Source organism: Electrophorus electricus, chromosome 20, assembly GCF_041902795.1.
Source record: "Electrophorus electricus isolate QZ-2024a chromosome 20, ASM4190279v1, whole genome shotgun sequence".
Lineage (NCBI taxonomy): Eukaryota > Metazoa > Chordata > Actinopteri > Gymnotiformes > Gymnotidae > Electrophorus > Electrophorus electricus.
In genome coordinates, this window is record NC_137516.1 from 2,205,932 (window position 1) to 2,231,151 (window position 25,220).

Below are 25,220 nucleotides of genomic sequence, written 5' to 3' on the forward strand. Positions count from 1 at the left end.
ACAGATATCTAGGTAAGCATCATCAGATAAGTTTGCTACTGCACATCCATCTTTAACTTTTCCCCTCCCCATCTCTGTCATACTGATGATGGGCCTGGAAGGGTGGGGTAGGGTGGGGCTTTGTGGGGTTGAGTGCTGCTCCTCAGGAAAGACCACTCAGCACCCAGCTGGTCTCCAGCAATCAGCCTGGGCTGTTCATGTCGCAGCCCCAGGGACTCATGCAGAAGGTCTTTTATCTCTGGCTCCGGGTGGGCGGTGCACCATTCAGGGCAGTGTTAAGTGATTGGAGGGATTCCAAGAGAGTGTTGCAGGCATCATCAACCTTGGGGTGTGTGTGTCTGTGTGTGTGTGTGTGTGTGTGAGAGAGTGAGAGCGAGCAGAGATACAGAGAGAATATGTAAGAAAGACATTCACACTGAATGATGGACAAAGAACATTTAAATATGTATGTAATGAACAGAACTATATTCAGTTCTCCAAACAAAAGCGATGGCGTCAATTTCTCAGAAACAAGCGAACATCTGTTTGATACAAAATTTCTGCCCATTTACACTCTTTGTGCATAAAAAACTCAACTACAAATACAGCAACATCCTACATAATCAAACATGGGCTCCAGAATAAATGAACTGAAAAGGGCTTTTGTTCTATCGGTTGCTCAAATCAAAAACTCAAAGCACAAATAAAAGTAATGAACTAATTTTTAAGTGCCAAGTTTGGTCTAACAAACCTCTTAAATTGCCTTGGTACCTTTGACTTTGACAGCATTGTAAATGAAGCCAAAACAGAATCAGGATTTGAGCACAGGCGGACACGCTGGCTTTTTGTTTTTAGCCGTAGAGGAACTGGGAGACGAACTGAAGGATTTTCCGTTTGTTCTCAGCCTGGAGAAACAGAGGGCTGATGTCCAGATACACAGCGTCTTTCTGCCGGTCCTCCATCAGCACCTGGTGCGACACACACGTGGCACTCACCTTAGGTTTGATTAGTACGCATCCTTTGCATTTGCTCATAACGATCTTAAGATCGGACTAGAGAACCCCCCAAAACAACCGAAATCTCACGGCTCCAAATCGGCAGCTCTCCTCAGACAGAGGGAGGCTGTGGTGCTCTATTTACAGTCAGTACAATGACTTTCAGCAGGTGAATGCACATGGACCAGAAGGTGCAGCTGGTTCTGGAAAAGAAAGTGGCTCTGATGTCTAGCAATAAAATAAAGCTAGGTCACGTCCCACTGAGGTGAAAGGAAGAATGTTCTTCACCCCTCAGGGTGAATGGTGCACTCCTACCCTGACAGCTGTGCAGCTCTGTGTGTGTGAACTCACCCCAAGGTCAATTAGGATTCGCACTGCCAGTCTCACCAGCTTAATCGAGGAGCTCTCTGCAAGACACACACAATTTACGGAAGAGTCACAATCACACGCATTGTTGGAGCTGTTAAATGTTTTTGTCCCAGTACTTAAATCACATTATTCTCTTGAACACTAAAACGGGATATTTTCAATTATTTCACTAAAGATGACTTATTCCATTTAATAACAGCAGAATGATCTGTGTGCCTGTACACTGGGCCAGGTCGTGGGCTGAGGTGCACCCTCACTGGCGAGTTGTCTAGTTTGCTGTTGTAGAGGGACTAGAAGACCTGATGTGGGATATTTCAACTAAAGCTACTCCACCTCAGAAAGTTAGCTGGGAGCTGCATAATAGCCAATCAGCAAAAGCCATATTTAGATGAGCTTTGGTTTTGCTTTTGGCAAGAGAATAAACGGAGACGGGAAGAGAGGAGGTGTGTGTGTGTGTGTGTGCGTGTGTGTGTCTCTGTGTGTGTGTGTGTGCGCGTGTGTGTGTGTGTGTGCGCGTCTGTGTGTGTGTACAGTGTGTGCGCGCGTCTGTACAGTGTGTGTGCGCGTGTGTGTGTGTACAGTGTGTGCGCGTGTGTGTGTGCGCGTCTGTGTGTGTGCGCGTCTGTGTGTGTGTGTGCGCGCGTCTGTGTGTGTGTGTGCGCGCGTCTGTGTGTGTGTGTGTGTGTGCGCGCGCTTGTCTGTGTACAGTGTGTGCGCGTGTGTGTGTGTGCGCGCGCTTGTCTGTGTACAGTGTGTGTGCGCGTCTGTGTGTGTGTGCGCGCTTGTCTGTGTACAGTGTGTGTGCGCGTGTGTGTGTGTGGGCGGGCGCAGCGACTCAGCTCTGACCGTGGTGCACTTTATCCAGCTGGGATCGGCTTCTCAGGTGCGCATGCAGTTGGATCACACACGCCGACTCTGGATAAACAGGACAAAATGGTGAGCAACACAAACACGTCTGCTGTGCTTCTCAACCCCAGGACCCCAGCTGACATGCGTCTACTGTTTCTCAGTCCCTCCGTGAGGGGAGGGCACACAATAGCGACTGGTCCTGAACGCAAGACAAACATCCACACACTGTGTGTGTGTGTGTGTGTGTGTGTGTGTGTGTACATTTTGAGGACAAGAATGTCCTGACTATGTAGAAAACAACAGGATTCTTATTATGGTGTAACATGTTTGATTCTTTTAAACTGAATGGGCAAAACCTTTTTTGGTTACTAAGGAATGCGTTGGCTTAGGTGCACATGGTATATATGAAGTTACACATATATAATACTTATGTAACCTATAGACCCTCACTTCCTGACACAGGACGTAGTGTGTGTGGGGGGGGGCTGACCTGTAAGAGGGGTGGGGAGCAGGTGTAGGCTCTGAATAGTCCAGCACAGCGCCCTCAACTGGACACTGAGCAAACTACAGAGGAAGAACAGCAGCTCTGGACACTGGGACGGCTGACTCAACTAGAGAGAGAGAGAGAGAGAGAGAGAGAGAGATTGACTTATATGTGTGTTAGAGAGAATATGTATTTAGCTCTTTATGGAGAAAAAGATGTCTTCAGGATGAGGAAACCAGTAAAATGGGGATGTTAGCAAGTCTCCATAATTATTATATTTTTTATTTTTAATAGTAATCTGTATTGAAATTTAGGCTTTAGTTTGTGAGTATACCATTATTTACTTATATTATTATACTAATCAATGTAAATACCCCACAAAATATAATGATACAAGAATGGGCAAGTATGATTATCCATTAGTGGTAGGGGTGTGTGTGTGTGCATATACCTTGTACGAGCGTGTATCCTGTTCCTCACATTCTGAATCACTGCTCTGGTTAGGGTCATCTGTCACAGTCCAGGATAACACTCCCTGCCTCTTCCAGAAATCACACACAGGAGTGGTTCTTGGTACCTACACACACACACACACACAATAATCTGGATGGAAGGTTAGCTTTATTACCAGTTCAGAGTCAAAGACCCTGCAGTGGGAGTGTGACATCACAGAGTGGTGCTGCCCCTCAAGAGACTGAGGACGCTGGAGGGTCTGGCTAAACTGGGTGAATACAGCTCACCTTATCTACTAGACAATATGAGGTTTAGGAATCTTGGAATGGACAGAGGAATAATCAGTGTGTGTGTGTGTGTGTGTGTGCGTGCGCACGTGCGTTTACATCTCACCTCCTCCATGATAAGGATGCCACAGCGAACCATACTGTCCACCACATCTAGAGCAAAGCTATGAGTAGTCTGGCAGGGCTGGGAGACGGGAGGGAGAGAGAGAGGGGAGGGAGGGAGGGAGGGAGAGAGAGGGGAGGGAGGGAGGGAGGGAGAGAGAGGGGAGGGAGGGAGGGAGGGAGAGAGAGGGGAGGGAGGGAGGGAGAGAGAGAGGGGAGGGAGAGAGAGAGGGAGGGAGAGAGAGAGGGGAGGGAGGGAGGGAGAGAGGGGAGGGAGGGAGGGAGAGAGGGGAGGGAGGGAGAGAGGGGAGGGAGGGGGAGGGAGAGAGAGGGGGGGGAGGGAGAGAGAGGGGAGGGAGGGAGGGAGGGAGAGAGAGAGGGGAGGGAGAGAGAGAGGGAGGGAGAGAGAGGGGGGGAGGGAGGGAGGGAGAGAGAGAGGGGGGGGAGAGAGAGAGGGGAGGGGGGAGAGAGGGGGAGGGAGGGAGAGAGAGAGAGAGAGGGGAGGGAGGGAGGGAGAGAGGGGAGGGAGGGAGAGAGGGGAGGGAGGGGGAGGGAGAGAGAGGGGAGGGGGAGAGAGAGGGGAGGGGGGGAGGGAGAGAGAGAGGGGAGGGAGGGAGAGAGAGAGAGAGGGGAGGGAGGGAGAGAGGGGAGGGAGGGAGAGAGGGGAGGGAGGGGGAGGGAGAGAGGGGAGGGAGGGGGAGGGAGAGAGGGGAGGGAGGGGGAGGGAGAGAGGGGAGGGAGGCGGAGGGGGAGGGAGGGGGAGGGGGAGGGAGGGGGAGGGAGGGGGAGGGGGAGGGAGGGGGAGGGAGGGGGAGGGAGAGAGGGGAGGGAGGGGGAGGGAGGGGGAGGGAGAGAGAGAGGGGAGGGGGGGAGGGAGAGAGGGGAGGGAGAGAGGGGAGGGAGGGAGCAAGAGATCAGATGTTGAAGTGGAGATAAATCCATCTGGCTGTATGTTTTGTGTTTTTGTTTGTGTGTGTTTATTCTTGTTGACATTTCACTGGTGATACATAATTACACACGCGATTCCTGCCAAGAGAGCACCCTTCAATAAAGAGGGACACACACACACACACACACACACACAGAAAAAGAGAATCCTGAATGTGTGTGTGTATTACTTACAGGTATATAGCCAACAGGGAGTAGGTGAATGAGTTGTAGGCTTTTCTCAGTCAGCTCCTCTTGACCCAAAGCGACATCAAACTCCATCTCCGAACTCCCTCCACAGCCGGCTACTTCACTTAGCATAGCAGTGACGGCACAGGCTACACACACACACACACACACCCAACAGTCTTTTATGGCTGTTTTCCACTCACCTCATGTCCTGCTGTAGCTACACATTGCAGTATATTCACTTAAACCCACCGCATAGTGAACATCAGGAACCAGAGTGAAGCATTGTATTACCTGCCAAATGTCTCTACAATCTCATCATTTGGCCTTTACAAAGTCAAATATATGCACACACACACACCAATCACCCACCCACACAAGCACCATGCACATGAACCCACACAAGCATGCACACCTCCAACAGCCTCGCGGATGAAGATATGCCTAAGCAGTTCACACTGCTGGCTCAGCTTGAGGAGGGAGTTGGGCTCGGGCCGCATTGCTATCACAGGGTCTCCTTTAGGGGGCGCTGCAGCCAGGAGCAGGCAGGGCTGCATCAGGAAAAGCGCGTGGTACACCACCCCGACCAGGGAGCCTCCGAATCCCACGTCACTGTTCCTGAACAGGACCTCCTCCACGAGCCAACACACGTCTCTACACAGCACAGACAGACGTACTCCCTGAGAAAGAGAGAGAAAGCTGGATAGACATCGAAAGGAGGCCGTTTGGTAAGGCTGTGTGGTATGGCGTTGGGTAAGGGTGTGTAGTATGGGGTAGGTGTATCGTGTGTGGCATGGGGATTGGTGTGTTAGGTATGGGGTTTGGTAGGGGTGTGTGGTGTGGAGAGTGGTGTGTTAGGTATGGGGTGTGTGGATTGGTGAGGATCACCCACACCGGGATGCTTGTGGAGAAGCAGACAGGACACAATGCTGGTGGACATCACAGCCATACTGTTGGTGACCGCTGAAAAGAAAACGGATACAATTCACACCAATACTGCACTTGTGTTGCTGTGTGTGTGGGTGATAAAGAGCAAGACTCACAGTGTATTAGGTGCAGAGTCAATGCAGTGGTCATTTCCTTCTCAGCTTGGGGCAGATCTGGCATCCAGTCTGGGGGCAGGAGCCAAGACACCTTCCGCTGCCCAAATATGGAGTCCACCCTGAGATGCAACAGAACCAGGCCCGAGTGGGACACCGAGAGGCGCGAGAGGGAACCATCCTGACGTGTGTTAATAATAATCTGTTCAGTTCTAACCCAGTAACGATGTACTGTGGGTTTCGTGCAGATAATGTTCATTTTTTAATTGGGGACAGGGGAGTCTGTTCACACACGCACACAGAATACAAACAACTGCACCTCACAAGCTTCCACTGAATAGCTGTCACCATTAAAGCCCAGAAGAACAGAAATAATGTAAAAATGGCAAACAGTGATTCATAGTAGTAAATCAAACACACACACAAATACAGACACATGCATTCACACAGTTTTTGATGCAGTCACAGGGCCAGAGATGAGTGAGGAAAAACCGCAGTGAGAGCTTGTGACCTTTTGCGATTCCTGCAGAACGCTGACTGGAACAGGCTGTGTGACGGACAGCTCCGCCTGTGACAGGAGACTGCACACTGACACAGCTTAGAGTATCTTTCTTTTTTTCTCCACAGGCCAAGGAAATGTGTAACACTCTGGCAGCCTGATGTGTGTGGAGGAAACTGAGTCAGTACGACTTTCACCAGGAGAGACAGATGGAGCTTTCGTGTGTGATTGTGTATGTGTGTGGGTGAGAGAGAGAGAGAGAGAGAGAGAGGGAGAAATGCATTAAAAATGTGTGGAGGTAGCGTGGCATGCAGGGGTGAATGCTGTAGGTGTGGATAGAGTGGCTGGTTTTGATGTAGTGCAGATCTGGGTCTGCGCTGAGATGAAAGGAGAGACTGGGGACGGAAAATAGAGGAGGAGGACATCAGACGCGAAAAGCCACAGAGAGCAGGAAACGAGAGGCAAAGAGGAGTCAAAGAGACAGACAGAGGCTCCGTCAGACAGACGGAGGGGCAGACAGACAAGGACAGAACATAACAGGAGCTTCAAAACAGGTGAGAGGAAGACTGCAGACATGCAAAAGGAGAAAGTAGAACAAGAAGGAGAACACGGAGGGAGAGAAGGAGGGATGGGAACAGGTTTGCTGGGTAGATGATGAGGAGAACCTGTTGAGCAGGACAGCAGGCAACAGGAGCTCCTGCAGGGGGCGCCCTCTATCCACACGACACTTCCCACTCTCACACATCTCCTACAGAGAAAGAGAGAGAGAGAGGGAGGAAGAGGGGGAGAGGGAGGGAGGAAGAGGGGGAGAGGGAGGGAGGAAGAGGGGGAGAGGGAGGGAGGGAGGAAGAGGGGGAGAGGGAGGGAGGGAGGAAGAGGGGGAGAGGGAGGGAGGAAGAGGGGGAGAGAGAGGGAGGGAGGGAGGAAGAGGGGGAGAGGGAGGGAGGGAGGAAGAGGGGGAGAGGGAGGGAGGGAGAGAGAGAGAGAAAGAGGACAAAAGGTAGAAATGGGAGTTTTGGCAAATTTTTTTAACCTAGTGGTTTTCTGCAAACTTCATACCTGATGTCAAAAGTTGTTTGTTTGTGTGTGTGTGTGTGTGTGTGTGCGTGCGTGCGTGTCATACCTTCAGAGAGAAAGCCTGTGCAAAATGTATTCTCACACCTCCTCTGTGATCACCACTCAGAAAAGAAAGCAGAGAACACAGTACAGACAGTACACCAGCCTAGGAACGAGCACACACACACACACACACACACACACACACACACACAGTGAGACAGAGAGTGAGAGAGGGACAGAAAGCAGATGAGTCAGTCTCAATTCAGAGAAAACAATTCTAATCTTCACAAGGCTCTAATGGTGATCGGCCATTAGTGGAGAATTTACTGACTCTAATCATCATAATAACTGACATCAATTAGTGAGGGACATTAGCACAGTTTTAGATCAGATTCTCTCTCGCTCCTTTTTTTCTCTGAAAAACAGAAATACCAAGAATACTCATTTCTAAATGCGCATGGCTGCTGCTTGCTTACCCATCAGCTCTGAGGAGCGCAACAGCTCTCAGACAGCGAAACTGACAACTAGAAACCACTGTTTCTCTGCATTTTTCAGACAGATGATTATGTAGCTGCTAATCACGACACATACTAATATTCTACTACATTAAACAACAAGTAGCAAAACCAAAGATGAAAGGGGACTAATGAATGGGAAAGTTCCTGAGAAAATGTGTGTTTATTTTCGGGGACTAACAGCACTATTCCTGGCGGGCATCCATGTTCGCGGGGTCAGCTGTTCTCAGTTCAGTTCTGATTATTACAGGAATTAACATGCAGGTTAATGTTCAAATCTGCTGAACTTGTCCACCATGCCTTTTAAATATGGACATTGTGCAGCTAAGATCAATGTTCTTTTAATTGTTGTAATTAAAATGCTCTTGTAATAATTGTTGTTGGCCAAACAAGAGCAATCATTGATTTATTCGGTTGCCTGAATAACAGCAGCTCACAATGGGAGTTACTAAAGCGATGGAGTTCTGTGCGGTTCTGTACGTGTCCCGCTGTAAAGCTCCTTACTTCCTACACCAGATGGTACTCTCCAGCCATGTTATTAGAAACCCCTGCCGGTTCTCTTCACTTCCTGACCACTACAGCAGTACAAACTGTTACCCATCCGTAACCCACCAACACCTATTAATCACTGGGCCATTACTGACCACAGGCATCCAAGTGACCAGACCTTATTGGCCATTTTGAGAACAGCATTAACGCCAACGTGCTGACCAACACTCCCGCTCTAATGAAGAGGCTGGCGAGTGTACAGAGCCCAGGCTGGACTGAGATGGAGCAGTGTTACCCTCTGGAAACTTCACAGCTGCGGCGGGTGACGCAGTACCTGCCCCTGCGTGGTCTCGCAGGGTGGGCAGTCGTAGGAGATTCCCACTGGCACCAGGCTCACGTCGGGCACCAGGCCATCGATGACCGCCTGCCGGACGCGCGCCAGCCACTGGCCTCCGTGCCTGCTCTCTGAACATATGCCAAAGCTGAGACTCTCTCCTGCCAGGAGCAGTTCGCCAACCAGCTACACACACAGGAGGGGGGAGCGAGAGAGAGAGAGAGGGAGAGAGAGAGAGAGAGAGGGAGAGAGAGAGAGAGAGAGAGAGAGAGAGGAGCTTATGTGCGGTAAATAGGGGAAAGGGCGGCTGTCGGAAGAGGCTGATATGAGACGGCAGAGACTTTGACGGTTTTATGATGGTGTGGAGAGACTTATGGCAGGGTCGAGAAAATGAGAACTGAAAAGCAATAACTGTAAAATAAGTCCTATAGAAAACTGATTAAAAGTGGGTCTGGAGATATTTGTCAGTGAGGGTGTAAGAGGAAGCGTGAAAGTGAGAGAGGGGGGGAGAGAGAGAGAGAGAGAGAGAAACGTAGAAACAGTGGGACAAAGTTCTGATCATTTTTGTTCTAAATGTTTCAACTCAGATCCAACATGCAGGGGACGGAAACTCAATTCCTCCTGCGCTGAGTCACAGAAGGTCAACGTAATGAAGCGGGTTAGAGAGCGAGGGACGAACCGCAGCAGAGAGCCCCCACACAGTTCAGCGGTGCTTCACCAGCACAGCAGCCTCCCGGGCAGAGGAAAGAGGAGAATCAGGCGGAGAAACCCAGTGGCGTGAACTTCTCTCAAAACTCTTTTTCGGCATTATATAAGATAACAAAACAGCAGCAAAAACAACAGTAACCACAATAAGAAGGGGAAGAAAGTTCTGTTTCAATTTCCTTCTCTTTACACGTACATGTCAGTGTATAGGGTCATTCCAGAATCAGTCCAGGATTGACAACCTGAGATATATAGACACGGAACCAGAAAACAGTTAGACAAAGAAGTGAAACAAAACCACAGCTAACAGTCCAGGGGAGGGTAGAGACCGACAAAGGAATACATGGAGCCAAGGTCTATAAATACACAGGTAGATTATAGGGGAAACAAGACTCGGTTTATACACAGCAGAAGACAAGTTCACACCCCTTATTATACACAACCAAAACACCATCACACCCCTTCAACCTTCCTTGCTTTTCAAGCTTGTTTTGTCTGTATTTTGCCATACTAATAATTCCCCAAGCAACACACACGGATGCACAAACTCTCCCTGCTCAGTGAGCTCCATAAATCTCAGACACAGAGATCTTTCTGCATTGTCTGACACCGTTTCCAGGAAGGTCACCTGTCAGGGTAGAGCTGGAGCAGCCAAGGCTAGCCATGTCTACACAATTACAGATTGCTGAAAGCTTCTTTCCTGTCGGTACGCAATTACAGATCTCTGGAAGCTTCTTTCCTATCAGTAATACTATCTGACTACTAAACAGTATTGTAACACTTACTATTTTAATAGGGTCAACACAACAGTACAGGGAGGCGACCTGTAAACCCGTGCAAAACAAGGCTGTGTTCCTAAAGGGATTTATCATATTGCACAGCAGTTACACTGAATAATCAAATGCCACGACACCAGTTTCACAGGCCAGAGAGGACACTGTGCTTTGCTGGGGTTGACAAAAATGAATAAAGAAACAACGAAACAACTTTGCATATGAGAATTATGGACTTGGCCATTAGACACATGACATAAAACCCCTTTGTATTAACATTACACTGTACTGATGTTTTCATTATTAGTTAATATAATGAATTAAAAAGAACGAATCTCCTGCACCGCTGCTGGGCTGTGCTTGACCCTCCACCCATATCAGGCCTAAAGTGTACACTGACGACTGATCAACATGGACGCTTCTACGCTGTAACACAGGCTACGGTCTTTAACTGTCCAGCTATGCTTCTTTAGGGTTACTTAAGAACTAATGTGGCTAACGTGAGCAAGCGGCTGGTGATCGTATACTGGTGAGTCTGTTCATATTCTACAAGGCTGCTGTTTTGACTGGGTTCATAAACTATTATTTAAACATTTTATAAGTTTTAGCTAGTGCGGTCTAACCATGGGTCCTGCAGGCGTGTAAAAAGAAGAATGGTGCTCCCCAACCAAACATCCAGCAGAAAAGCTCCTCACTGCCTTGGAGCGCAGAAAGCCCCAATCAAAACAGAGAATCAGTGCACGTATGTGTGTGAGATTATTTCTTGTCTTTGTTGAAAAACAAATAATCCCTTACCCAGATGTTCAAGTTGGCCCGGCAGTGTTCAGACTGTTCGGAATGGGAGGAAAAAAACTGGCCAATGTGCTGCAGTTGGGGACTTACAGAGGTCATCGGGGTCGTGAATGTGGCATCCGCTTCTGCCTCCTGCTCCGTACCTACGTGACTGGGAAGGAAGATGATGCCTAGCCTCCGAAGAACGGCCCTGGAGGAGAAATGTTACAGCACAACCAAACGATCAACACACGGACACACACTATGAACGACATCATACCCTCTAGCCTGGTCTTACTGAGAAGCAGCACTTAATATTGAAAAAAGACTATTTAGTGAAACATAGTTTCACTATGCCTCTATATATGCTTATATGTGTCTGTGTTTGTACTGGTTTAATTATCTGTTTATTTCTTCTTGGCACTGAAGACATCAGCTCAGATTCATTAAGCTCCATTATAATGGTCAAAGTAGGTACGTACATACAGACATATATCTAAAGAAGAGTATAGCAAGTAACTGCAGTGTGCTGTAGTACACAGGTAGTAAAAACCTCAGTGAAGCACACAAAACACACAAGGTTTCTAGAGAAACAGGACATTCTGGACAGAGCTCCTTCAACAGCTGTACAAGTTGAAGTGCTTCTGAAGTTCCAGGAGTTAAAACCAAATGTCAGAATTAGTAGATAAAATAACATTCATTCCAGAGTGTAGATCAGTTATTTTTCTTTGAGTTTCCCAACTTTTGCTGCCACAGGAAATGACAAATTCTTGATGGCTTAATTCCATTGGTCTAAAGGTGTTTCACAGAAAATGATCAGCAATCCTTCTCTTGGTTTCGCCAATGTAAAGCTGATCAAATCTCTTGCAACAACTACTATAGACAACTCCTGCAGTTAAGCATGAGGAGGAACGGGTAGCATCGATCCTTTTTTGCTAGTGGCTGTGTTAATACGTTTATGTGTAGCACATCTAGAGTTGTCGCAGACTACAGTACCACAGTATTGTAGCTCACTCTTTTCAGGGATGGATCATCCTGAAACATACATATATATATATATATATATAAAATATTGTGTGTGTGTGTGTGTGTATATATATATATATATATATATATATATATATATATATATATATATATATATATATATATATATAAATAAGCCTCTTCCACGTGCACAGCTTTATTTAGAACCTCCTGCCTCTACGGTTTTGTGACTCTTGCACATTAATGATGCATGACCTATAATGTAAAGCCAGTCTAAATCACTAAATCAGCCCATTTATAACTGGCCCTGGATGGTCATAAATAAGGCATACATGCAGCACAGCACCACCACGACGAGACCAGCCGCCCCCAGGGCCAATCAGAATAAAGCAGATATTCATTACTTTTATGACCTCGCCCAGAGAAAAAGGCCACACAATCTGATGTACAACTGGGTTTTGTTTACAAACTACACTGCTCATATCTGCTAGACTCAGACTTAGACTGTGGGTGGGTCAGCGAGTCCCTTTCAGCCAATCAGAACAATCACTGTCTTATGCAGTGAGCCTCTGCGATTGGTTTTTACAGTGCGGGAAGGAATAGGAAGTGAAGGGGAGATCATTTAGTGATGTTACACAAACTTTACATGTACTGATTTATACAAGCTTAATGTTTACTGATTTACATCAACGTATACAAATGAACATTCACATTTGCTGATTTACATAAGCTGTATGTGATCCAGTGTCTACTCACTGTGCGTGGGTGTGCGCTAGCTTTACCTCATACACCTGGACCTGACCGTGGCTGGGTACACACTGTAAGGAACTGCCAGGTTGTGACAGAACAGCGTTAGGATGATGAGGGCCTGATCGAGAAGGCTCTGACGTATGTACACATACACTAGTGGGCATTTCTGCAACACACACACACACACACACACACACACACACACACACACACTATTAATAGGCCTTAATTACCGAGTGCAGATAAGCTCTGAGAATGGACAAATGTGCACACATATCACTACATGAATAGATACGAACCTTTGTTTGAGAGGCATCCTCTAGATCACTTGCAGTATAATAAAGATGCAAACACACACACACTCTCCCACTACACTGAAAACTGCAGTCACAGGACTTCTACATGCTTCTCCATGTGTTCTGCCCAGCAGTGGACAATCATCCTACAATGCTAACACGACTGAGAGGGTTGGTGCCAGTCTCAAATTTGGAGCAGCTAGCCCTTCTCCAATCCAGGCCCTGATGGCCGTAAACAAGTAACCCCCTACGCCTGCGCATGCTGATCAGAGTCCAAGACAAATGTGGCTTAGTGCACAGAACAGCCCTAAGGTTAGACAGTGAGAAACTAACTGCATTTAGCTGCCATCAGTTCATTTCAACAACTGTTCTAGCTACAGCACGTTGCACACACAGTCCTAGAACGTGTCGGCCTGTGTTTAACTCTAAAGCAGTGCTTGGGACTGGCCATGTTCGTGGCTGAGGATCCAGACGAGGTGGAGGTATTGTGGCTGTCTGGAGAATGAGATTTAGTCACTCATATCTATGAAAGTGGACTACAGTTTTAGTCATTTTGTGCCATTTTCCTTTGGTTCACTCATCACAAAATGTTCCAGCAAAAAAGGCAGCTAGTATTCCTAGTAAAAAAAAAACCTGATAAAAACAAGGCTTTCTTATGACCTCAGAGTGTACAAATGACTTCACTTAGTTTACAAATGAAAACCTCTTGAACACAGACAGAGTTGATGCTTTTGTTAGCATTAATGTGTCCAAACATGTCCGTTTTTTAGGGTGTTTCTGGCATGGACTAGGATTATAGCATTGGTACGCTGCGTCACCACAAGGGCAGAATTAAGGAGGAATACGCAGCACCACAGACGCAGCACACACAGGCACAGGCAGCGCAGACCCCACAGACGCAGCACACACAGGCACAGTCAACGCAGACCCCACAGACGCAGCACACACAGGCACAGGCAGCGCAGACCCCACAGACGCAGCACACACAGGCACAGGCAGCGCAGACCCCACAGACGCAGCACACACAGGCACAGTCAACGCAGACCCCACAGACGCAGCACACACAGGCACAGGCAGCGCAGACCCCACAGACGCAGCACACACAGGCACAGTCAACGCAGACCCCACAGACGCAGCACACACAGGCACAGTCAACGCAGACCCCACAGACGCAGCACACACAGGCACAGGCAGCGCAGACCCCACAGACGCAGCACACACAGGCACAGTCAGCGCAGACCCCACAGACGCAGCACACACAGGCACAGGCAGCGCAGACCCCACAGACGCAGCACACACAGGCACAGGCAGCGCAGACCCCACAGACACAGCACACACAGGCACAGTCAACGCAGACCCCACAGACGCAGCACACACAGGCACAGTCAACGCAGACCCCACAGACGCAGCACACACAGGCACAGGCAGCGCAGACCCCACAGACGCAGCACACACAGGCACAGGCAGCGCAGACCCCACAGACGCAGCACACACAGGCACAGTCAACGCAGACCCCACAGACGCAGCACACACAGGCACAGTCAACGCAGACCCCACAGACGCAGCACACACAGGCACAGGCAGCGCAGACCCCACAGACGCAGCACACACAGGCACAGGCAGCGCAGACCCCACAGACGCAGCACACACAGGCACAGGCAGCGCAGACCCCACAGACGCAGCACACACAGGCACAGGCAGCGCAGACCCCACAGACGCAGCACACACAGGCACAGTCAACGCAGACCCCACAGACGCAGCACACACAGGCACAGTCAACGCAGACCCCACAGACGCAGCACACACAGGCACAGTCAACGCAGACCCCACAGACGCAGCACACACAGGCACAGGCAGCGCAGACCCCACAGACGCAGCACACACAGGCACAGGCAGCGCAGACCCCACAGACGCAGCACACACAGGCACAGTCAACGCAGACCCCACAGACGCAGCACACACAGGCACAGGCAGCGCAGACCCCACAGACGCAGCACACACAGGCACAGGCAGCGCAGACCCCACGGACGCAGAGGGCACTGAAGCAAACGAGCTGTTCCATTCACTATGCTGTCAGCAGCAAAGCGCCTACAACACAAGATCAGCCTGACAAGAGCATCAGAGGAAAGAACATTTTCCCCTTGAGTTTTTCAATCAAAATTCAGTTCGCTATACATGGAGAGATAAAGGGAAATGTGATGGAGAGCACAGAGAAGCTGCCAGCATAAAGACGAAAGATGTAGACGATCAGATGGACTTTCACACGGCCTTGAAGAACAGGGCTCATCTCGCATGCTGTACAGCCCTTACTGGTTTAACACCTCACTCTGAAAGAGCTCTGGCATTACATTCCTGGACTTTCAACACTGCCTTAACTGGGACAGCCTTGATCCGATCCAGAGGGCAGCAGGCAGTTTGACAGGTGCACTGCTCCAGAGCGGGTTGAACTACTGAAGAGAAGCTTTATTATCCACTTAGGAAAGTCAGCTGGTCACCTCCATACACCTACCCCTCCTACACCCACCCACCTCTATACATCTACCACCATACATCCACCCACACCCATACACCTGCCCCTCATACACCCACCCACCTCTATACATCTACCACCATACATCCACCCACACCCCTACCCCTCATACACCCACCCACCTCCTAACTCCACGTGCATACCATGTGTGTCCGAGCCAAGAACTGCATTTTGAGCGTGAGGTGCAAGTGACAACAAAGGGTGGTGAAGAGAGAGAAAAAGGCAGACAGAAGAAGAGAGAGCTAGGTGGAGACAAGAGGAGAGTGACAACGGACAAACGAATGCAGGAAGTGAGGGATGAAATAGCGGGAGCAGCGCAGTAAAGAGGCACGATGGGTGGGAGAGAAGAGAGGAGTGTGAGGACCTGCTCACCAACTGTTTGGCCCGGTGGAGACCAGACATCTGGTTCAGGTTGACCTGCAGGCTATAGAACATCACACTGAAGACCTTCAGCAGCAACCAGCTCACCAACCTGAGAGAGAGAGGGGTTAACAATTTATGAGAGGAGTAAATATACTAATAAACAAATTAATAAACAAATATTAACAAAATTAACAATAACAACAATAATTACCAATTTATCCTTTTATATATATATATATATATATATATATATATATATATATATATATATATATATATATATATATACACACACACACACACACACACACACACACACACACACACACAGAGCTCTGGAAAAAATAAGAACTCATTCTAATGTTTTCTTAAATCAGCATCTCCACATGTACAGCAGCCATTCCATTCAAGTGTTTGTTGAATTCCTTCACAGACACACATCATTCTACTTAATGAGATGCTGAACAGGTGATCACCTCAACAAAATCCTGTTCTAACAAGCAACAGTAAAAACCTGCTGCTGTCATCACTATTCTGTTATAGAACCAGCTGGACGGGAAAAGCAGTGCTAGGACCCAAAAAGTAAATGTAGTCAAAATACATCTGCAGGCCACGCCAAAAGAGTTGAAAAGAAAAGGTTCTTAATGAGGAAAAGAAGGGTTCACTCGTAGCTTTACTGGCAGAGGGATACAGTGTGCGTCAGGTTCCTTCCATCTTCAAAATTTCAAAAAATATGGCTCATAAGAAAAAGGTCAAGCAGCAAACACCTGGAACAACAACAGCTACAGACTGGCAGAGGTCGAAAATGACTCTCTACCCACCGTGATGATCGCCACCTCATTCACTTAACAACCGTAAGATGATGTCAAGTGACCTACAGAAAGAATGGCATGCAGCAGCTGGGGCGAATGCACAGCGAGGACGTTTGAAACAGGCTTCTGGAGGCAGGGCTGAAGTCCTGCAAAGCTAGAAAAAAGCCCTTCCTCAATGAGAAGCAAAGAAGAACCAGACTGAAGTTTGCAAAAGACCATAAGGACTGGACCATGGAGGACTGGAGCAAGGTCATCTTCTCTGATGAGTGCAATTTTCATCTTTGTCCAACTCCTGGTCATGTAATGGTTAGACGGAGACCTGGAGAAGCCTACAAGCCAGAGTGTCTCGCACCCACTGTGAAATTTGGTGCAGGATCAGTGATGATCTTGGGGTGTTTCAGCAAGGCTGGAAACGGGCAGATTTGTCTTTGTGACGGACACATGAATCAAGCCACTTACAAAGCTGTTCTGGAAGAAAACTCGCTTCCTTCTGTTCTGACAATGTTCCGCAACTCTGATGATTGTTTCTTTTCAACAGGACAATGTTCCATGTCACACAGCCAGGTCAATCAAAAGTGTAGATGAAGAACCACCAGATCAAGACCCTATCATGGCCAGCCCAATCTCCAGACCCGAACCCTATTGAAAACCCCTGGAATGTGATCAAGAGGAAGCTGGATGGTCACAAGCCATCAAACAAAGCCGAGCTCCTGGATTTCTGTGCCAGGAGCGGCGTAAAGTTACCCAACAGCAATGTGAAAGACTGGTGGAAAGCATGCCAAGACACATGAAAGCTGTGATTACAAATCAGGGTTATTCCAACAAATATTGATTTCCTGACTCATCCTAAGTTGAAATATTAGTACTGTACTGTGTTGTTTCTAAATGAATATGAGCTTGTTTTCTTTGCATTATTTGTGGTCTGAGATTTCTGTAACTGTTTTGTTATTTTGACCATTAGTCATTTTCATAAAAAACATGCTCTAAAATACAATATTTGTATGTGGAATTTGGAAGAAATTTTGCCAGTAGGTTATAAAATACAACAAAACTGCTCTGCCTGATCAAACACATACGCATCAATTGTAAAACTAGAGAAACTGATCATTTTGTAGTGATCTCATTTTTTTCAGAGCTGTGTGTGTGTGTGTGTCTATATATATATATATATATATATATATATATATATATATATAGAGAGAGAGAGAGAGAGAGAGAGAGAGAGAGAGAGAGATAGAGAGATAGAGAGATAGATAGATAGAGATATATATAGATCTAGATCTAGATCTAGATATATATATATATATATATAGACACACACACACATACACACACATACTATGCCCAAATTATATACACAACACAAGAGAGAGAGCGAAACATTTCAGGGTAGTATACTACATGAGTGACAGGTTGCCAGTTAATGCAGCACATGAGACAGCGAGGTCTCAGCAAGAGTGAGAGAGAGAAGGAGAAAGAGAGAGAGAGAGAGAGAGAGAGAAAGTATTTCAGGAGAGAGTAATGCTAAGTGTGTGTTTGTACACGACATGAGAGTTGGACAATGACAGCTTCCCAGTTAATGCAGCGTAGGAGACAGCAAGGTCTCAAAAAGAGCGAGGGGGGGGGAGAGAGAGAGAGAGGGAGAGAGAGAGAGAGAGAGAGAGAGAGAGAGCGAGAAGGAGAGAGAGAGAGCGAGAAAGAGAGTGAGAAAGAGAGCGAGAGAGAGCGAGAGAGAGAGAGCGAGAAAGAGAGAGAGAGAGAGCAAGCGAGAGAGAGAGTGAGAGAGAGAGCGAGAGCGCGCTGGCCAGTCAGACCGGAGCAGAGTAGGAGACAGCGAGGTCTCAGTGAGGTCCAGTATCTCGCTGGTGGCTCCTATAGCCTCCGCCACCTCCACACCTCTCTCTCCTGGACAGAGTGTCGGCATCAGTACCTGCCTAACCCTGAACACACACACACACACACACACACACACACACACACACACACACACAGGACAGCAAACTGCTCAAAGCCGTCATTGTGGGCAGCATCACACAGATAAGCAGTATCCCTACACAAGTCTGTTTATGCCCTTGGAGTGAGAAATGTCTGAAAACAGGAATGTGGTTTTTGGAGCATAAAAGGTTATTTAAATGTTAGGCACCAAATTAAGTTAAGGCCCCGGGCGAGAAGGACGGGAGCGAGGGGGGTGGCGAGCCAAACCGAGCCGAACCGAGCTGAACGGTGAAAGTGGAGGAGCAACACAGGCAGACAGAGCACAGGGGCGGGCCTTAAATGCCCCATCTCCAGTGCCTTCCCGCCACACTTCCAGCCCGCTGCCCTGGCCCCTTGGAGCTTGTTGTCCAATCGGCTTTCGTTTGCCTGACATTAACCAAGGCACGGTAAGGGCGGAGTTAGCCTCGAGCGGCATCCAGCGAGCCGTGTTCCAGAGTAGACCACGACGAACCCACAGCCCTGAGTACTGATGGCTGATGGTTAATCTATGTCCTAAAAACCATAGGTTTTGTTTGTTTCCCCCAAATTGCAGTGTTTAAGAAATAGCTATTATAGATTTTACATTTCATCAGTCATTATCCAGAGCGATTTGCATATTAATTAATAGGACAGTGTGTGTGTGTGTGTGTGTGTGTGTGTGTGTGTGTGCGTGCACCCTGGGAGTCAAAGCCATGCCTGTAGTGCTATTAGCACCTTACTCTACCTGCTCTGCCAGGTGAGTCACCACAGCAGGTCCGCTCCCTCCCTTTAACTCTGTCTCAGGTGTGATGGAGGCTAGTCAGTGGCCTTACTGGTCAATTAACTAGCAGGGATTTAAACTCCATTAGAGGAACGTGAACTCAAGGCTCAGAGGTGCACAGCAACCAGAGCACGTCACAGCACCTCCATTGCATGCCGTCTGCATTTCTGTGGCGAGTGGGAACCTAACAGCTGCTGTGCTGAGGCGTTCAGCAGGCTGTACCTGTCCCTGCTGCACACACGCAGAGGTCTGTCTCCAGCACGACTGGGCTGAACCTTGCGACCCCAGACAAACAGCACACAGCAAACTCTCCTTACTAGCCAGCCTCGGTACCTGAAACACACACACTTTTACGTACACAGACGCTTACGCACGCGCACTTGTCTGACCTCATATTGTTTCACTTGACCTGAAACAAAATGAAAACACTCCCAACCCAATTACAAACAAACCCACAAAGCCAATCATATCTGTGTCATAGTTTGCCGCTGAAATATTAATTTGCTCCTCAAACGAATGAACGTGTCTTCATTTGATTCTCACGGCAGGAGCTACAGCACACGTTGGAAGCTTCCTTAAGTAAGTGTGTGTGTGTGTGTGTGTGTGTGTGTGTGTGTGTGTGTGCGTGTGCATGTGCGCACGCGCGTGTTGGGATCGGGGGGGAATTGAAATGCTGAGAAATTGATCGTTCGTCCAAATGCCTCTTGTCCCTGGGCTGGCATGAGTAGAGTCAAATTCCATTTATCTGCTCTAATGAAGTGTACGGTGCCACACATGAGTCATTCTATTCAGTCGCAGGCTGCCACTGGAATACAGATAATAATACTGGGGGAAAAAATGAATCAGGAAGGGAGTAAATAAACATTTTACTGGCCGCACAGGTGAACCTATAGAAGGTGACAACTTGTTTCTGGGTGTATACTCAAGTCCCCTCAAAATGACTACCACATTTGGATCAAACTAGTCACCCTGATCATACTGCTGGTCTACTTAGTGTCGGATTAGGGGGTCTGGGTGGAGATTATCTTACCTGGTGTGCGTTTCATTCACACAGAGCAGATTCCGGAAGCCGAGCGAGGGAGCGTTATGTAGTAGTTTCCGACTCTGGAAGGCAGAAGTTAAACTTTAGGTCAAATGCAGATTGACTGTAGCTGTCCAAGTGTGTCACTGCAGGCTGCACCCTGTGTGTGACAAACAAAACCTTGCACCTTGTTGCCAGGGGAGATCACTAGTTGTCAGGGTCCAGATGTTTTTGCACGTGACAAATTTGAAAGCAGAGTCTCTAATAGGAGCTGATGCATTAGATGACTCAAATAGAATTCAGTGAAGCAGTGGGGCTGGTGTGGCTGAGATTAAAACCCCACACACCTGGGGATTCAACCTAATAACCATCTAATTACAGCTCCATTACATCCACTTCCTTCCGCTGCACTGATGCTTCTGCTGGGATCCGTGCTCCTACAAACAAGCCTAGTCATCTAGCAGCTCGTAAAAACCCTGGCGGTCGAATAAGGGGAAGAACCTCTAGAGTGTTCATTACTTTCACTGTCATCTCCTAATGAATGTTTTTCACACACAGTAAACAAAATGTTTCCTTGCATCCAAAATCACTTCTATCGTCTCCTTACAAGGCTCTTAAAGCCTGAATTTGAAATTCTGAAATGCATTTGTAATCAACAGGCTTTCACCGCAAACACACACACACACTCACTCACACACACACACACACACACACACACACTCACCAGGCTTTCAGGGGTGCACTGGTGACAGCATTGGCCCACCAGGGGCCTGAATTTGCCAAGGAAGGGAGTCACAACCTTCAGTTTCTTCCTGATCTTCACTCCCAAGGATAGCTACACACACACACACACACACACACACACACACACACACACACAGATCAATGGTTGGCAGAAGAAGCAAAAACTGGAAATGTTTCACGGCTGAAAGAGAACAAGATAAATAAACAAATCTGTCTTCTCCTCTTGCCAAACATTTCAAGCAGAGATCAAATGCGCCATTCCAGCCAACGGGCAGCCTGTGGCGGTTGCTTACGCCTGTCTCTCCATCATCCTCAGTCTCTGCACCAACACTCGCTACCCTTCACTCTCCCCTGTCCTGGCTCACACCTTTTCACAACACAAGTTATCGGTGGCGATGAGGCAGAGAGCCGGCTGGACGAGAGGGAGGAGATCCCACTGGGCTGGTGTCAAACACAGGATTGCTCTGAATTAACTCCTGTGTTGAATTTCAACTGAGGATGACATCAATTCAGACCATTATTGATCTTCACATTACAGTGCAGACAGATAAGACACTGGCCTGGAGACAGAGGGATTGATTTATCATTTAGGAAACGTTTCTGCAGCTGATGGTGTTGCAGCCTCAGATAAGCTGTGTGGGAAACTCCAATCATAGTACTGAATTATTAAAAAAGGTTGAATAATGGATGAGGATTCATGACACCCAGGTTAATTCTGTTAATATCCTCTGTCTCTGAAATCCTTTTTTAAAACTGATGATCTATTAGCTAGTTCTCACACACTCCCCCTGCAGGGCAGATATAATGATAATGCCAAACAAAAAAATGCTAGAGACAGTGAGGTGAATTGCACTGTTAAAATGGTTTTATTAAAACGTAAAAAGTGTTAATATAATCTTTGCTGAAGCTCTTATCTGGCACAGAAGACGACCGAATGTTTTTGTCCACAGACTAGAAGAAACTGAAGGAATTGTCAGTAAAACTGTCACCAAAACAGACGTGTTCAGTCCAGAATCAAACTGAGAAATGTAATAAGAAAGCAAACAGAGAGAAACTAATTCCCAGGAGTGTTCTCGATGTGCTCGCGCCTGTCTAGCAATAGACTGGCGAGAACTGCCTCTGACCCCTGTTCTGAGTGCATCTTAGTGAATTACATATTAGTTAATATTAGTTATTAGTTAATAGTTAATAACAGAATCATTCCCAAATCATCCACTGCAGACACCCTGATGGACACACTCCCGGTGAGCCTGGATAAGTACCAGCTTTCAAATAATCCAGGACAGATGTTTCACATATCCAAAAAACGCATCTATTCATGTATTTGAAATGAATAGCAGGTAATCAAAAAGGAAAAAATTACTTTGTTGAAGATTCTAAGAAATAATCAAATCACTCACATTTCCTGACGATTTTCTCTAAACAAAGACTGCTGTTAATGTAACTGTGGTGTGCGTGCATGCATGCATTACACACAGCTTATTCTGTGCTTAGAATGTGATTGTACTCAACAGTGGGGTCTGCTATGACAGTCATCATCCTACAATGCTAACATGACTTCTCCAATCCAGGCCCTGATGGCCGTAAATAAGTAACCCCCTACGCCTGCGCATGCTGATCAGAGTTCAAGACAAATGTGGCTTAGTGCACAGAACAGCCCTAAGGTTAGACAGTGAGAAACTAACTGCATTTAGCTGCCATCAGTTCATTTCAACAACTGTTCTATCTACAACATGTTGCACACACAGTCCTAGAACCTGTCGGCCTGTGTTTAACTCTAAAGCAGTACTTGGGACTGGCCACTGCACGAATTATACAAAAACCCACCCACATGTCATCGGAATAATTAGTAAATGTAGTAAATAGATTAATAGTGCAGTTTGTCATTAGAACTCTCGAGAGCTTAGTGTTCATTAACCACATCAACGGTAGCCTTTTATAAACTGAATTTGTGAGGCCAAAATCACAACATCAATTAATACATGATTATTTGTGCAGTCCTAAAGCCTAAATTCATAGAGGACATTTGTTCTCTGAGCACACTGCTTGATGGCTTGGTCCAATACACGTGCAACTTTAGTTCTGTCTGTAATTGGAGTTATGGAGTCATTTTCTTGTCTGCTTTAGTTATGTTTCTCTAAACCACATTATTAATTTATTTTCTGCCCTTACGTAAAAAAACAAAAAACATTGGTTTGTTTGGTTTGTAATGATTGCTAGACTATGATCTATATGTTTGACATACATGTTTCTATAAGTCCAACAGAAAATGTCATCATTACTGGAGGGCAATAGGAACCTTCAAATGGGTCAGGGTTAGGGGACCTGTGCACAGTTCGGTACTGATCAAGAAAATTTGTGCTGAGATGGGATGTAGTTTATCATTAGCACAACAAAGATGCGTCCAAAATGCAGAAATATGTCTTGGAGGTGATTTAGACGAGTACAGACCATGATAAATTGCTTGCTATGGTTACTCTGAGCAACACTGAAAGTGCAATTAATAACCATGATCAGTGCCTTTCAACATTCAGTCCCGGCACGCTTCAATGGAACGGCCATAATTTGTCTAGTTGAACACTTGTGATTTGTCAGTAGCAAATGAAATTATCTGAGATTTGTTGATGCAACACACACACACACACAAACCTGCCATTCATGAGAACACCCAATATTGATATTCATGATATGATAGTCATTCATATGATAGCAACGCGATTATTACCAGGAATGTTTTTGATCATTAACAGCAGAGAAACACAGGCATCATGGAGCTCTGGGTGTTTATTATACACTAATGTTAAGAAGAAAAACAGTGGGGTAACAGCTCTGCTTCCACAGCTGGGAATTCTCAAATGCCTCTCTCATTCATGCTGTCCGGGGGGCCATTTCCAAAAAGGCAAAGCCCTCTTGGCTTTCATGCTCGATATCTTGTTGTAAATGATCAGATTCCCTGGGCACACCCGTGAAGTGGGCAGCGTGCGTGCGGGACAGGGGAGCTTACGGCAGGATGTTTGGGGGCGGGGGCCCTCTGACTCAGGGGCTCTCTGGACGCGTCGCCGCTCATGAGGCTCACGTTTTCCCCCCCTCGTCTTCCTCAGTGCGTCTAGCCTGCAAGGAAAAAGAATCTGAGATGAATCACCAAAATCAGGAAAGAATGTCTGAGTATGTACGGAAACTTTAAAAATAAATAATAAAAAAATAATACAAATAATAAAGACTTTTAAAGACAAACACAAAACACACTGTCAGCTTTCTCCAAACCAAGAAAGCCAACAGTGTTTGGATGCCTTATATAAGCCCTCCCATCCATACCCCATACCAACAGTGTTTGGATGCCTTATATAAGCCCTCCCATCCATACCTCATACCAACAGTGTTTGGATGCCTTATATAAGCCCTCCCATCCATACCCCATACCAACAGTGTTTGGATGCCTTATATAAGCCCTCCAATCCATACCCCATACCAACAGTGTTTGGATGCCTTATATAAGCCCTCCAATCCAAACCCCATACCAACAGTGTTTGGATGCCTTATATAAGCCCTCCAATCCAAACCCCATACCAACAGTGTTTGGATGCCTTATATAAGCCCTCCCATCCATACCCCATACCAACAGTGTTTGGATGCCTTATATAAGCCCTCCAATCCAAACCCCATACCAACAGTGTTTGGATGCCTTATATAAGCCCTCCCATCCATACCCCATACCGACAGTGTTTGGATGCCTTATATAAGCCCTCCCATCCAAACCCCATACCAACAGTGTTTGGATGCCTTATATAAGCCCTCCCATCCATAGCCCATACCGACAGTGTTTGGATGCCTTATATAAGCCCTCCCATCCAAACCCCATACCAACAGTGTTTGGATGCCTTATGTAAGCCCTCCCATCCAAACCCCATACCGACAGTGTTTGGATGCCTTATATAAGCTCTCCCATCCATACCCCATACCGACAGTGTTTGGATGCCTTATGTAAGCCCTCCCATCCAAACCTCATACCAACAGTGTTTGGATGCCTTATATAAGCCCTCCAATCCATACCTCACACCCATTACAACTGCTTGTAACCAACTTTGCTGTCTTCTTCATAAAATTAGAATTTTCCACAGACTACAAATAATACCTAAAACAATATTCTTGACAGAGTGATTAAAA

General features: G+C 47.0%; 1 protein-coding gene and 1 long non-coding RNA gene across 2 annotated transcripts; one reads left to right on the forward strand and one right to left on the reverse strand.

The window, feature by feature from the left end:
* Positions 1-557: 557 nt before the first annotated feature.
* Positions 558-24,155, reverse strand: gpat2 (glycerol-3-phosphate acyltransferase 2, mitochondrial). Its single transcript, XM_035536450.2, has 21 exons — positions 24,061-24,155; positions 21,037-21,147; positions 20,322-20,395; positions 19,514-19,624; positions 18,372-18,497; positions 15,755-15,854; positions 12,589-12,722; positions 10,931-11,030; positions 8,571-8,756; positions 7,297-7,395; positions 6,839-6,921; positions 5,678-5,796; positions 5,527-5,597; positions 5,050-5,314; positions 4,641-4,783; positions 3,523-3,600; positions 3,128-3,253; positions 2,683-2,803; positions 2,190-2,258; positions 1,326-1,381; positions 558-947 (listed from the first exon to the last, which is right to left on the reverse strand). Exons 1-21 carry the CDS (start codon positions 24,121-24,123, stop codon positions 831-833), a joined length of 2,352 nt encoding a protein of 783 aa, XP_035392343.1. The 5' UTR covers positions 24,124-24,155; the 3' UTR covers positions 558-830.
* LOC145652585 (uncharacterized) lies at positions 5,187-10,769 on the forward strand. The gene is made up of 4 exons (XR_014118814.1): positions 5,187-5,362; positions 5,723-5,860; positions 6,302-6,727; positions 9,158-10,769. It is a non-coding gene; the product is annotated as an uncharacterized LOC145652585 (long non-coding RNA).
* Positions 24,156-25,220: the final 1,065 nt, after the last annotated feature.

Coding starts and splice junctions, on each gene's coding strand:
- gpat2 (XM_035536450.2), bottom strand. CDS start 24,123: ATGAGCGGCGACGCGTCCAGAGAGCCCCTGAGTCAGAGGGCCCCCGCC. Junction 19,625..20,321: donor GTGAATGAAACGCACACCAG/GTAAGATAATCT, acceptor TGTGTGTTTCAG/GTACCGAGGCTGGCTAGTAA. Junction 4,784..5,049: donor CATCCGCGAGGCTGTTGGAG/GTGTGCATGCTT, acceptor GTGTGTGTGTAG/CCTGTGCCGTCACTGCTATG.